The 14,456-nt window shown below is 38.2% G+C and overlaps 1 protein-coding gene across 5 annotated transcripts in view; it reads right to left on the reverse strand.

The window, feature by feature from the left end:
- The window catches only part of htt (huntingtin), a 265,277-nt gene that overhangs the window by 149,328 nt on the left and 101,493 nt on the right, over positions 1 to 14,456 (reverse strand). For all 5 annotated transcript variants that reach the window (XM_063049530.1, XM_063049527.1, XM_063049531.1 and 2 more), the window contains 4 exons: positions 11,054 to 11,165; positions 10,823 to 10,960; positions 1,696 to 1,854; positions 744 to 841 (listed from right to left, as the gene is read on the reverse strand). In XM_063049530.1, coding sequence (XP_062905600.1) covers positions 744 to 841; positions 1,696 to 1,854; positions 10,823 to 10,960; positions 11,054 to 11,165 — 507 coding nt within the window. The remainder of the gene's footprint in view (positions 1 to 743; positions 842 to 1,695; positions 1,855 to 10,822; positions 10,961 to 11,053; positions 11,166 to 14,456) is intronic.

Below are 14,456 nucleotides of genomic sequence, written 5' to 3' on the forward strand. Positions count from 1 at the left end.
AACTCCTTACGGACAGCAAGCAGCCAGAATTGAACCTGGGTCGCAGGCACTGTAAAGTGTTGTGCTAACTACTACACTACCTTCTGTTCATATAATACATCTTTGTTATATCATGCTTCTTGTTAACAATTTTGTAATTGAATAATATGCCTCAATCCCTCTGCAGCAAAGCTGTTCCACTACTTTTGAGAATTGGTTGAGCGAGCTAGGGTTTTTCCTCTTTGGAGAGGATGACGAGAAGTGACTTGATAGAGGTATACAAGATATTAAGAGGCCGCGATAGAGTGGATGGCCAGAGACTTTTTCCCCAGGGCAGAAATGAGGATGAATAATTTTAAGGTGATTGGAGGAAGTTATTGGGGGAGGGGTGTGTCAGAGATAGTTTTTTTTAAAAACAAGGGGAGTGGTAGCTGTGTGAAATACACCGTCAGGGGTGGTGGTACAGGCAGATACATTAGGAACATTCGGGAGCCTCTTAAACAGGTACTTGGAGAAAGAAAAATGAAGGGCTATCAGGGAGGTAAGGGTTTGATTGATCTTGAAAATAAATGGTTGGCACACATCATGGCCTGTACTGTTCTATGTTCCAATCAAAATGTACCACTAAAATCTATTGCTTGTCTTGATAACAAAACATAACAATGAAACTACTAATACAAAAATCTGTATTAACGAATATCCAACATGCGAGTTAATAAAAAGTTTTACCTTATTAATTTTGCCTTCAGGAAAGCAATACCTACCCTTACCGCAGCACAAGCCATTTTGCAAGTCACAGATGATTTATCCTTCAGGGTCTTCTGGAGTAAAGGAACACAATCCTCCAAACTGATGCCATACCCTGGAAAGAAAGACAGGGAACAAGTCCATGAACTGATGTGCTCAGGAAAGATTGCTGTATTAATTTGCACATAGACATCTATCACACACAACAGTTGTGTGGGTTGGTGAGGCTGCATTTGCAGAGGTCACCCTGCTGTAGGGAAGATGCCATTAAGCTGGAAACAGTGCAGAGGAAATATACGAGGATGTTGCCAGGACTCGGCGGGGGGGGGGGGGGGTGACTGAATTATGGAGCGAATGAGCAGATTGGGACTTTATTCACTGGAGCGTAGGAAAATGGAGAGTGACCCTACAGAGATGTATAAGATCATGAGGGGCACATTTATAGTGAATGCATGGACATTTTCCGCAGGTTAACACACACACGTGCTGGAGGAACTCAGCAGACCAGGCTGCATCAATAGAAAGGAATAAGGAGTCATTGTTTCAGGCCAAGGCCATATCCTGATGAAGGGTCTCAGCTCGAAACATCAACTCATTATTCCTTTCCATAGATACTGCCTGACCTGCTGAGTTCCTCCAGCAGAATAATGTGCACGCGAGAGGGGGAGGGAGAGAGAGAGCAAGTGCATGAGTTACTCTGGATTTCTAGCATCTGTAGTATCTCATGTTTACTTTCTCCCCCCAAGAGTAAAACATGAATGAGAAGGCATAGGTTAAAGAGTGAGGGGAGAGATTTTATAGGAAGCTGAGGGACAACTTTTCCACCCAGAGTGTGATCAGGATATGGAATGAGCTGCCGGAGGAAGCAGTCAAATCAGGTCCATTCACAATGTTTTAAAGATACTTGAACAAGTAACATCACACAAACTATCAGACTAACAGCATATTAGAAGGATATTGTCCATTTACCTGTTGTGCCTCGCACCACAGCAAGCCAACTTTCTGGATTAAATCGAGTCTTAGTCAGAACGGAGTGAATGAATGTTGAACAGAGGAGTGCTGTGGCACCTCTTATTTGTGGATCTCCATGGCTGACATATTTCAAAATGTCTGATATGCACTGTTCTTCTGTGGAATGAGAAGAATTAAGACATGATGAGGTCATCTCCGAAAATATTTCAAGTTCAAGTTTAATTGTCATTCAACCACACACGTATACAGCCAAAAAAAACAGCATTCCTGCAGGGATAAGGTGCAAAACACAGTACATACAGTTACACACAGCACATATTATTTCTTTCTTTTTAAATCTTTTTATTTAAGTATACAAAAAAGGTAAGCCATATAAACATTAATACAATGTTAAAGTATAATAAAATTCCAAAAGATATCAATACCAAAAAAAAATACTACAAACAATGTAATTTAAACATAAGAAACCAAGATAACATAATAGTATACTAAATTTTATATATATCAATGGAAAAAAAAAGAAAAAAAAACCCCCAAAAAAAACCCACCGTGCAGCTAACTAAAAGCAAAGCAAAGCAATGGGCTAACTTGAAACCAAACAAAGTTAAACTTAAAATCACGTCCTCAATCCCGACCTCCATTAAAAACAGTGAAAAAAAAACAAGAAGGGTAAATATTACATTAAATGAAAATATCGAATAAAAGGTCCCCAAATCTGTTCAAATTTAAATGAAGAATCATAAAGGTTACTTCTAATTTTCTCCAAATTCAAACATAAAATCGTCTGAGAAAACCAAAAAAAGGTAGTTGGAGCATTAAGCTCTTTCCAATGTTGTAAAATACATCTTTTCGCCATTAAAGTAAGAAATGCAATCATTCTACGGGCTGAAGGGGAAAGATTACTAGAAATTTTAGGTAGTCCAAAGATAGCAGTAATAGGGTGAGGAGAGATATCTATATTTAATACCTTAGAAATAATATTGAAAATATCTCTCCAAAAAGTTTCCAAAGTAGGGCAAGACCAAAACATATGAGTTAAAGAGGCTATCTGCCCCGAACATCTATCACAGAAAGGATTAATATACGAGTAAAAACGCGCTAACTTATCTTTGGACATATGTGCTCTATGAACCACTTTAAATTGAATTAGGGAATGTTTAGCACAAATAGAGGAAGTATTAACTAATTGTAAAATCTGCCCCCAATCATCCACAGAAATGGTAAGCCCCAATTCCTGTTCCCAATCTACCCTAATCTTATCAAATGGAGCTTTCCTAAGTTTCATAATAATATTATAAATCATAGCCGATGCACCTTTCTGACATGGATTAAGGTTAATTATCGAATCTAAAATATATGTAGGAGGAAGCATTGGAAAGGAAGAAAGTATAGTACTTAGGAAATTTCTAACTTGTAAATATCTAAAAAAATGTATTCTTGATAAGTTATATTTATTAGATAATTGTTCAAAAGACATAAGGGAACCATCTAAAAATAAATCCAAAAACCGTAAAATACCCTTAGTCTTCCAAGTTTGAAAAGCGCGATCCGTAAAAGAGGGAGGAAAAAATATGTTACTTAAAATAGGAATCGCTAACCCGAATTGATTAAGATCAAAAAATTTTCTGAATTGAAACCAAATGCGCAAAGCATATTTAACTATCGGGTTAGAGACCTGCTTAAGACGTTTCGAATCAAAAGGGAGAGAGAAGCCTAAAATAGAACCAAGTGTATAACCCTGAACAGATTGTAATTCCAATGCTACCCATTTAGGAATAGATAGTATATCCTGGTCAAGTAACCAAAATTTCATATGTCGAATATTAATAGCCCAATAATAGAATCTAAAGTTAGGTAATGCTAAACCTCCATCTCTCTTAGCTTTCTGTAAATGTATTTTACCCAGTCTCGGATTCTTATTCTGCCAAATAAATGAAGAAATTTTAGAGTCAACTTTATCAAAAAAAGATTTTGGAACGAAAATTGGTAATGCCTGAAACACATATAAAAATTTTGGCAAAAAAAACATCTTAACTGCATTAATACGACCAATCAAAGTTAAATATAAGGGAAACCATTTAGATGAAAGTTGAGTAATATGGTCTATTAATGGTAAAAAGTTAGTCTTAAATAAATCTTTGTATTTACAAGTAATTTTAATCCCAAGATATGAAAAGTAATTATTAATCAATTTAAATGGAAATTTATAATATAAGGGAAGATGTTTATTAATCGGAAAAAGTTCACTCTTACTAAGATTTAATTTATAACCTGAGAAAAGACCAAATTGTGCTAATAACTCTAAAACAGCAGGAATGGATTTCTCAGGATTAGAAATATATAAAAGTAAATCATCAGCATAGAGTGATAATTTATGGGACTTTAATCCCCGAGTTATCCCAGTAATATTTGAAGATTCTCGAATAGCAATTGCAAGAGGTTCTAATGCAATATCAAATAATAGGGGACTAAGAGGACAGCCTTGTCGGGTACCACGAAAGAGAGGAAAAAAAGGTGAGTTTAAAGAGTTAGTACGAACCGAGGCTACAGGGGAATGATATAACAGTTTAATCCAGGATATAAATTTCAAGCTAAAATTAAACATTTCAAGCACCTTAAATAAATAAGGCCATTCTACTCTATCAAAAGCTTTCTCGGCATCTAAAGAAATAACACACTCAGGAACATTTTGTGAGGGAGTATAAACGATATTTAACAATGTACGAATATTATAAAAAGAGTAACGACCTTTAATAAAACCCGTTTGGTCTTCCGAAATAATAGAAGGAAGTACTTTTTCTAGTCTATTTGCTAATAACTTAGAAAAAACTTTAGAATCAACATTTAATAAAGATATTGGTCTATAAGATGCACATTGAGCAGGGTCTTTATCCTTCTTTAGTATTAGAGAAATTGATGCTCTATTAAAAGATTCAGGAAGTTTACCAAGTTTCAAAGAAGCCTCAAAAACCCTACAGAGCCAAGGAATCAATAAAGAAGCAAAACATTTATAAAATTCAACGGTAAACCCATCAGGCCCAGGAGCTTTCCCCAGATTCATAGAAAAAATAACATTCTTAATCTCATCCATTGTAATGGAAGTATCTAATAAAGAAGACATATCCTGTGAAATCTGAGGGAAGTCTAACTTATCTAAAAAATCATTCATATATTTAGAATCTCGAGGAGACTCTGATTGATATAAAGAAGAATAAAAATCACAAAAGGTTTGATTAATCCCCACATGATCCAGTATCAATCGATCATTTTGGTTATAAATCTGATTGATTTGAGATTTAACATAATTAGATTTCAATTGATTAGCCAGCAGCTTGCCAATTTTGTCACTGTGAACATAAAAGTCACTTCTTGTTTTCTTTAATTGGTTTACAATCGAGGACGAGAGTAGTAAACTGTGTTCCATTTGAAGTTCAGTTCTTTGTTTGTATAACTCCTCAGAAGGAGCCATAACATATTTCTTATCAATTTCTTTAATCTTGTCCACAATTGCCATCTCCTCCTGCTTCTGTTTCTTCCTCAAAGCAACAGAATACGAAATAATCTGACCCCGAATATAGGCTTTAAAAGTGTCCCAAAGAGTGTTAACCGAAATATCTTCTGTATGGTTAATTGTAAAAAAAAGCCCAATCTGTTCATTCATAAAATTAACAAAGTCCGAGTCCTGAAGCAACAGCGAATTAAAACGCCATTGTCTATTATTTGGTATATTGGCCATAATTTTAATAGAAAGCTTAAGTGGAGCATGATCCAAAATGGTTATAGAATCATAATCACATTTAATCACTGAAGGAATAAGACGAGAATCAATGAAAAAATAATCAATTCTTGAATAGGAATGATGAACATGTGAAAAGAAGGAAAAATCTTTTTCCTGAGGATGCAGAAAACGCCAAATGTCCGTCGACCCAGAATCAGAAAGGAAGAAATTAATCAGATTTGCAGATTTATTAGGTAAAGTCCGTAAAGGAGCCGAACGGTCCAAAGCTGGAGACAAACAGGTATTAAGATCTCTGCCCCAGATCAATGAAAACTCGTTCAAATTCGGAAACTGATCAAACAATGATTTATAAAATTCTGGACAATCCATATTAGGAGCATAAACATTAACCAAAACTACTTTTTTATTAAATAGTAAACCACTAACCAATAAAAATCTACCATTCGGATCAGAGATAATATCCTGTTGTATAAAAGTAACTGAGGAATCTATAAAAATAGAAACGCCTCGAATCTTAGCATTGGAGTTCGAATGAAATTGTTGTCCCTTCCAGAATTTGAAAAAACGTAGTCTGTCCCCCCTCCGTACATGGGTCTCTTGTAAAAATAAAATTTGTGCTTTAAGTCTCCGGAACACTTTAAAAACTTTTTTCCTTTTAATAGGATGATTAAGACCGTTAGTATTCCAGGAGTCAAAATTAATAATAGACTCCATAAATCCTAAAGTCAACCCACAACAAGGAGGATTGACGATAGGCGCGACCCACAAACCCGGAGAGGAAACAGAACATACAAAAGATACCGGGAAAAAGGACGCAACCAGTACTTCAATAATGTATATAGCCCAAAGAGAAACAAACTAAAACGTGAAGCCCCTCCCACCACCCCCCGCCCCAAGACCCGAAGGCAAAATCTAAAGCAGACCCGCCAGAAAGAAGCAAGCGCTAAAACTACCCCCATGACTTCCGGTATACGCTCCCTAAAAAAAAGGTATAAATATGAAAAGGATCAGCTAATTGTAAAACAGTAAAAAAGTAAAAAAAAAGGTAGCTCAATTAAAATACACACAGAACAGAACAAAAGCCGGAAAATATATATTAAAAAAAACCCACAATAAACCTCAAACCCATGAATAGACACAGCAACAAGAAAAAATAAGATTATTGACATAAAGTGGTTATAAAAAGCAAAACAGAATAAAATTTAAAAAAACTACAAAATTTAAGGCCACACAGGAAATACGTAAGATGACAAAAAGGAAGTAACCACCCAGAATCCCCTGGGAAAAGAAAGAAATGACGCAGTTAAAAAGAAAGTTTAGCAACCATATTAAGAAATCAAAAATAAACTTTTCTGCCCAAATAGGGCACGAAAAAGTTAAAACCAACCAATTCACAGCCTCCGATCAACGGAGATAATTAAAAAAAAGCAATTAAGATGTTAAAGATGAAAGTTGATCCAGATAACTCTGGGCATCCGATGGAGAATCAAAAAAACGAAGGGCTCCATCTGACATGCGAATCCTTAGACGTGCAGGGTACAGCAGCGCTGGTCTTAAGTCCATCTTATAGAATTCCGACATCACGGATCTGTAACGAACCCGCTGGTCCCAGATTGGTTTACTGAAATCTTCCACGAATCGGAACTTAAGATCCGAAAAATCAATGAAACCTTTAGATCGAGCGAATCGAAACAGTCTCTCCTTGTCTTGAAAGTAATGAAAACGTAAGATAACATGCCTAGGTCTATCTGACCTAGACGAGTATGATGGGATTCTGTGAACACGATCCAGAAGCGGTGGTTCGTCAGGAAATACAGTAGGGAATGCATCTTTTAAAAGTTGAGAAAAATATTTCATGGGGTTGTTAGATTCCACAGCTTCCCTTACCCCGATCATTCGTAAATTCTGCCGTCGCATTCTAGATTCCAAGTCAGAGTTTTTAAAAGTCAAAAAGTCAAGTTTCTTCTTCATTACATTAATTGTTTCTTCGATTTTCCCCATCTTAAGCTCACTTTGTTGCGCGAATTTTTGAAGATCAGATATAGCCGACTGATGTTCCGCAATACATGTTTGCATCTTATCAATTAAATCGGCAATTTTCTGGAGATTAGTTGAGATTTCCGTATGAATCAGGTCTTTAACAGGGCCTGCAATTTCCGTACGAATCATCTCCCTAACAGAGGTTGAAATTTCCCTCTGAATTAACTCCGATATCACTTTCAAAGTCACCGGTGATTCAGTCGGGGGGAGATCCGTAGCTTTCGGTTTAACCGGAGGTTTACCATCCTTGCCGTTTTTCCCGTTCTTAGACATAGCAGATCTAAGTATCATCCAATTGTCGGAGAATTCAGTTTAATTCAAAGTATTGTAAGAATTGATGCCTTAATGGTTAATAAAAGTATAGCTGACCATAGAGAAAAAAAACTCAGAGGTAATGGAGCGAGTCAAGAACGCGACTTCACTCCATGAGCGCTACCGGAAGTCTCTAGCACATATTATTTCAACAGCACATACAGTCACAAAATAATAATAGTACAAGTCCTTGAATAGCAGGCCCTGAAGACTGATGGTGCATGGGATGTTGTCCTGTTTCTGCAAGAAGTTTGCAGCAGTTCCTCTTTTTGTGCTGGTTCAATAGACGAAGGCAAACCAGCTTGTATCGTGCTGGGTCAGCCACAAGCATTCCAGCGTGTCTTCCAAGCTGCGACACTGGAGAGCAGCACCGACGGGACAGACTAATCCCTAACCCAGTATGGATGGTATTTCCAGCGTGCCCGCCGCATCTGTTTCTCTCCCACACCACCTTCAGTACCTCCTCCCTTCTGCGACTGTAGCAGGAGACACCACAGCATGAGGGAGAGCCCATGCAGCTCCCCCACCAACCTCACCAATGTACCAGACTTAGTGTTTTATGTTCCCAATGATCACAAGAAAAATGTTTAGGACACACTTTTGCACCATTTGTTGGACCCAAAGAGGCCACTGCCACCAAGCACGCAGCCATTTTACATCTCACATCTAAACAAATTTTAAAATTTGCACTACTCCCACTACTTATTAAATGCTGCAAAAAAAAACACAACAACATATTTTATGACATGTGAGTGATGATACACCTGATTCTGATATGGGTCTCTATTGTGGACTGACAGTGGGAATGGGGCAGCGAGAGGGGAATCATGGTTGGGAAAAGGAGAAGGGAGAGAGGAGGGAGTGGGAAGCACCATAGAGACATTCTGAAATGATCAATAAACCAAGTGTTTGGAATCAAATGACCTTGCCTGGTGTCTCAGAGGTGGGTGTGTCTGCACCCGCATCACCCCCTGCCCCTTCTCCTTTTCTGCCGCTTGTCACACACCCTTCCTGCAGCACTCCACCTTCACCATTTCTAACATCTTTCGTTCCCGTCAGATTTACAAATTCTCTCTCTGCTCCATTTGCAAGCCTTAGGTACTGTAGTTATATATACGTACCTGATACTTTGCACAGTACTGTACATTGCCGGTGCACTTGCACTTTGTAGCCATAGCATTATATTCTATATTGTTTTCTTTTTACTACCCCGATGTACTTACATATGGCAAGATCTGTCTGCATGACACTCAGACAAAAGCTTTTCACTGCTTCTCACTGTTTCCTTAAATGTTGCAATTGAACCCACATCCATCCCTTCTACCAGCAGCTCATTCCACTCTCACACCACTCTGAGTGAAGAAATTCCCCCTCAGATTTACCTTTAAATAATTCACCTTTAACCTATGACCTCTAATTCTAGTCTCGCCCAACCTCATTGGAAAAGGAGTACAGGAGTTGAGTTGTTATGTTGAAGTTGTACAAGAAGTTGATGAGATAGTTTGAAGTATTGTGTGCAGTTTTGGCCACCTACTTACAAAAACAATATTAGTATGTTTGAAAGAGTGCAGAGAAAGGTTACAAGGATGTTGCCAGAACTTCAGCACCTCAGTTTATACGAAGAGGTTGAATTGGTTAGAGCTTTATTCCCTGGAGCATAGAAAAATGAGGGGAATGTGAAAGAGGTGTACATAAGACCATAAGACATAGGAGCAGAATTAGGGCATTTGGCCCATCGAGTCTGCTCCACCATTGGCTCCCTTCCTCAGCCTTCTCCTCGTAACCTTTGATGTCGTGTCCGATCAAGAACTAATCAAGCTCTTAAGTACACCCAAAGACCTGGCCTCCACAGTTGCCTGTGGTAACAAATTCCCTAAATTCACCACCCTCTGGCTAAAGAAATTTCTCTGCATCTCTGGTTTAAATGGATGCCCTTTATCCTGAGGCTGTGTCCTCTTGTCCTAGACTCCCCCACCTTTCCACATCTACTCTGTCTAGGCCTTTCAACATTTGAAAGGTTTCAATGAGATTCCCCCTCATCCTTCTAAATTCCAGCAAGTACAGGCCCAGAGCCATCAAACATTCCTCATGAGTAAATGAGGTTGGGTGAGACTAGAACTGGAGGTCATGGGTTAAGGGTGAAAGGTGAAGTGCTTAAGGGGAACATGAGGGGGAACTTCTTCACTCAGAGGAAGGTAAGAGTGTAGAACGAGCTAGGGTGGATGCAAGTTCAATTTCATCATTTAAGAGAAATTTGTATAGGTACATGGCTGGGAGGGCTAGGGAGAGCTATGGATCGATGCATGTTGATGGCACTGAGCAGATAAATGGTTCAGCATGGACTAGATGGGCTGAAGGGCCTAATTCTGCATTGTAGTGCTTTCTGACTATGCTTTGATCCACCTTGGACTGATACACTATTAGCCTCCCTCATATTCACGAGTTATAAGCTCACAGAGATGGGCAGGTTAATGATTCTGCCATCTTTCAATAAACATAACTAGAAGGTTCAATGCTGAGAAGTAGCAGTGGAAAAAATGGAAGAACAGGTCAAGAAAGAGAGAGGAGCAGGTCAGTATGGGAGAGAAGGAAGAAAATGGTGAGGGGTGGAAGGAACAGAAATGTAGGCAGAGACAATGAAACAGAAAGGGATATAAATTTGAAGAAAGATACTGGGTAGCAGGAAAGAGAATGAGGACACTAGGAAGGGTTATTCGGTAAGGTAATTCATTATTTTTTACATTACAACTCATAAAGCCATTCTGTAAAGGCAGTGGCTTTTTCCTTTGTGGAACACACAATCTTACAACAGTTACTGATAATCCCAGGATTAGAATATTAACATAGAACAATAAATACAGCACAGTACAGGCCCTTCAGTGCAGGATGTTGTGCCATCCTATTAATCTACTCCAAAATCAATCTAGCCACACACACCCACCCCTCCATTTTTCTTTCAATAGTCAATAAATTATTCACTCATTACTGCAGTTGTGACTCACTCTTGGAAACACACCATACTAATCCAATTACCTTGAACCTCCAGAACTTCAGGCGAAGTCCTGTATAGTTTATTGAAGAAAGCTTCAGGATGAAGTCCAATGGCTGCTCCAACACAACTAACTGCCAATGCTTTGACACTCACCCGAACTTCTCTGTCAGGGATAAGACCTATATCAAAGAAAAATCTTGAATGAAAGATAATATTCCACAGCAAGAACAACAAAAGATGAAAGTTGATGCCATTCCAATACAGCAGCTTACCATTCTTCTGACCGGTTAAAAGGAAAGATGCACTAAGAAGACGAACACAATGGACTAAAGGTGCCACATTTTCATCAGTATAATGGCCAATGTCTCCCTTTATCCGGCATGGCTGTTTATAAAGAGGAAGATAAAGATTAGCTTTATTTGTCATTATCCAGCATGACCGTTTGAAAGGCAAAAATAATTTTTGAAGTGATCAAACTTTGAGTTATTAAATTCAGTGAGCAACAAGGTATTCTACAACCAGTTCTTCCATCTGTTGGAGGAACTGCTGCATTATAACCACCTATGGATCATTTCTGAATCATCACTGCGTGATCTCCTGGTACTACCCTAGCCTATCTCACTTGTGTCGTAACAGTCACACAGGGGAAAATGCTCAGATCTTGCATTTCTGTGCACCATTCAATGAAAATTACTGGTAATGTTTGTGGTATCAAATGAGGGCTATCTTCAGTAGCAAACAATCCGCTGGAGGAACTCTGGGTCAAGTAGCATCTGTGGGGGATATAATCTGCCTTTGGATATTTACCTGTAAACATTAATCCAAACACAAGATTAAACACCATAAATTCCAATTGTGTAAAATTGGTGAATGATGTTTTCTTCACATGATGCTTCAAAAAAAATGGGAGAAACTTATCTCCATTCCACACAAATATAACTCCCAAAAATAAATTATTTCAAAACAATACAAATGGAAAGTTGCACAGCAGGGGAACAGCTGGTGGAAACACAAGGAAATCCTAAACTTATTATGATTGAGCTAGCAAACTAAATTACAGCTTAATAAATTCTATGCAATGGTTCCAGAGTAACTTCCTTAACAGAGTATCTGAATTATTTAGATATTCAGAAACTGTAATAAACTAAATGATCTTTTAACCAATTTTTTGGTGGAGGTGATTAAGGGAGACTTTGAGCTTGGATTCTTTACACCCACACCAGCAGATAGCAGTTGCCTCAGCTTGATGTGCTGTCAAAAAAGTGACACCTTCAGCAATGCATCATCCTTCTTCAACAGCCCCACAGAATCACAGATTATTTGCTTCTACTCTGGTTCTGTGACTTCCAAGGACAATCTGAGACCTGCATATATTATCACCAGTGGGGTAAAGTTGCTTGATAGGAAGGTAAGCAGGTAGATTTTATGGTGCTGTGCATCTTCCACTGCTCTGTATGTTGCCCACACATGGACTCGAAGTTCTCAGTACCATCACAGAAATGTTTCCTACCCTCATGGATCAAGGGTTCTAAGGAATTATTGGGAATGTCACCTTTTTAATCAAGGTGGCTTTGAGAACATTTTCAATCTTTTTGCCTATCCACATGATACTTCTCTTCCCAATGGCAGAATTCCAAACTGAGCGCTTTTTTCCAGAAATCTAGTTTCCATTATTGAAGTTATACAACTGGTCCAACGGACCAACCAAGTATTACCAGGGCTGCGATATTACGGAATAGAACACAATAGAATTTCTCTTCACTCCTGCCTGTTGAATATTGGATCAATACCTCTCAGCAGTAATCATTATGGTATGGATTATGTATTCAAATCCAGTTCTTGAACCCATAATATGATAAGCAGATCAAACAAATTCGCATATTAACAAACGGAGGCTGTTTTTAATGTGGGACATCAGCTTCAAAGCTTTAGTAACTGAAGAATAGATTTGTCTTCTCTCATTCCCAGACCAAAAAGGCTAAAATGCTGGTTAGACAAATAAATGATTCATGCTAATGATAACGAAGGACACCAACACACTAATTATTCAGGGTCCTGAATTCAGAAATCTATCACATCTACATACAAAACATGCAAGTTATCTATGTGATATTTCTTACTTTGTTTTTATTCTAGTACACTATACCTCCTCCCACCAGAACACTTATCTGCTCCAATATATTTACCTGCACATTTACTGCTGGGTCAGAAAGCTTAGAAGAGTTGAAAAAAAAAATCACAAGTCAAAGTTCAAAGTAAATTTATTATCAAAGTACATATATGTCACCATATACAATACTGCGATTTATTTTTCTATGGGCATACTCAGTAAATCCAAGAAACACAACAGAATCAATGAAAGACCAATGTGCAAGAAACAAACTCTGCAAATATGAGAGAAAAACAGTAATTATTATAAATAAGTACTGAGGACACAAAATGACCAATCTTGAAAGTGATTGCGTGAACCATTCAGTGATTGGGCGAGTGAAGTTGAGTGAAGTTATCCCCCCTGGTTCAAGAGTCTAAGGGGTACTAACTGTTCCTAAACCTGGTGGTGCGGGACCTTTACCTGGTGGTGCGGCTCCTGTACCTTTTTCCTGATGGCAGCAGCGAGAAGAGAGCATGGCCTGGATGGTGGGGGTTCTTGATGACGGATGCTGTTTTCCCTCGACAGTGCTCCGTGTAGATGTGCTGAATGGGAGGGCTTTACCCTTGATGGAATGGGCTGTATTCACTAATTTTTGTAGGATTTTCCATTCAAGGGCATTTGATGTTTCCATACCAGGCCGTGATGTAACCAATTAATAAACACCCCCACACACATCTATCGAAATTGGTCAAAGTTTCTGATGTCAAGTCCTGAACCTGTTTACATCTTACCCACTGTTGGAAGAGGCCATCAATATTCGAACTACTTTTCTAAACTTGATGTCATTTTCCATCTTCAACATGGCACCAAGTTTAGAAATGAAATTCTTCCTCTGCAAAACTATTAAAAAACAACTGCATTTGGTTATTCACTTAACTTTTCCAACCAAGATATCAACTGCAAACAATTCTAAACAATTGCTAACGAATCCAAACTGGACCTTAAAACACCTTGCCCCACGTACTTTAAAATTTGTTATGAATATATATATATTTTTTTCTTCAGTAGCTGTCAATATGAGGAATATTTTCAAAATAATATATTTGGTATTGACAGCACCTTCTGCTCAAAATTGTGGGGAGACGAAATGACTGTGTGGATGACTCAGTGCACAGTTGTGACACCAAAGCGTAGTTTGGAATCTCCATCCATGCCACTACATTCTCAGACTTATATTCTGCTCCAAAGAATCACAATGGAAATGAAATGAACACCTTATCTTCCTATTAAGCACAATACTGACTTCTCTGGTAACAATTTCACACTACATTTCTGCTACTCCCATTTGTAATCATTATACTTTATTCATTAGAGGCACAAGAAACTGCAGATGCCGAACCAGGAGCAAGAAAATCCAAATGAGGGATCTCAACCAAAACATCGCCTGTTTATTTCTCCCCATGGATGCTGCCTGGTCTGCTGAGTTACTCTGGCAGTTTTGTGCTGTACTTTAATTCATCATTGGGCTAAGACCATAAGACATTGGAGCAGATTTAGGTCACTTGTCCCATTGAGTGTGCTAT

This window comes from Mobula hypostoma, chromosome 5 (genome assembly GCF_963921235.1).
Source record: "Mobula hypostoma chromosome 5, sMobHyp1.1, whole genome shotgun sequence".
Classification (NCBI taxonomy): Eukaryota; Metazoa; Chordata; class Chondrichthyes; order Myliobatiformes; family Myliobatidae; genus Mobula; species Mobula hypostoma.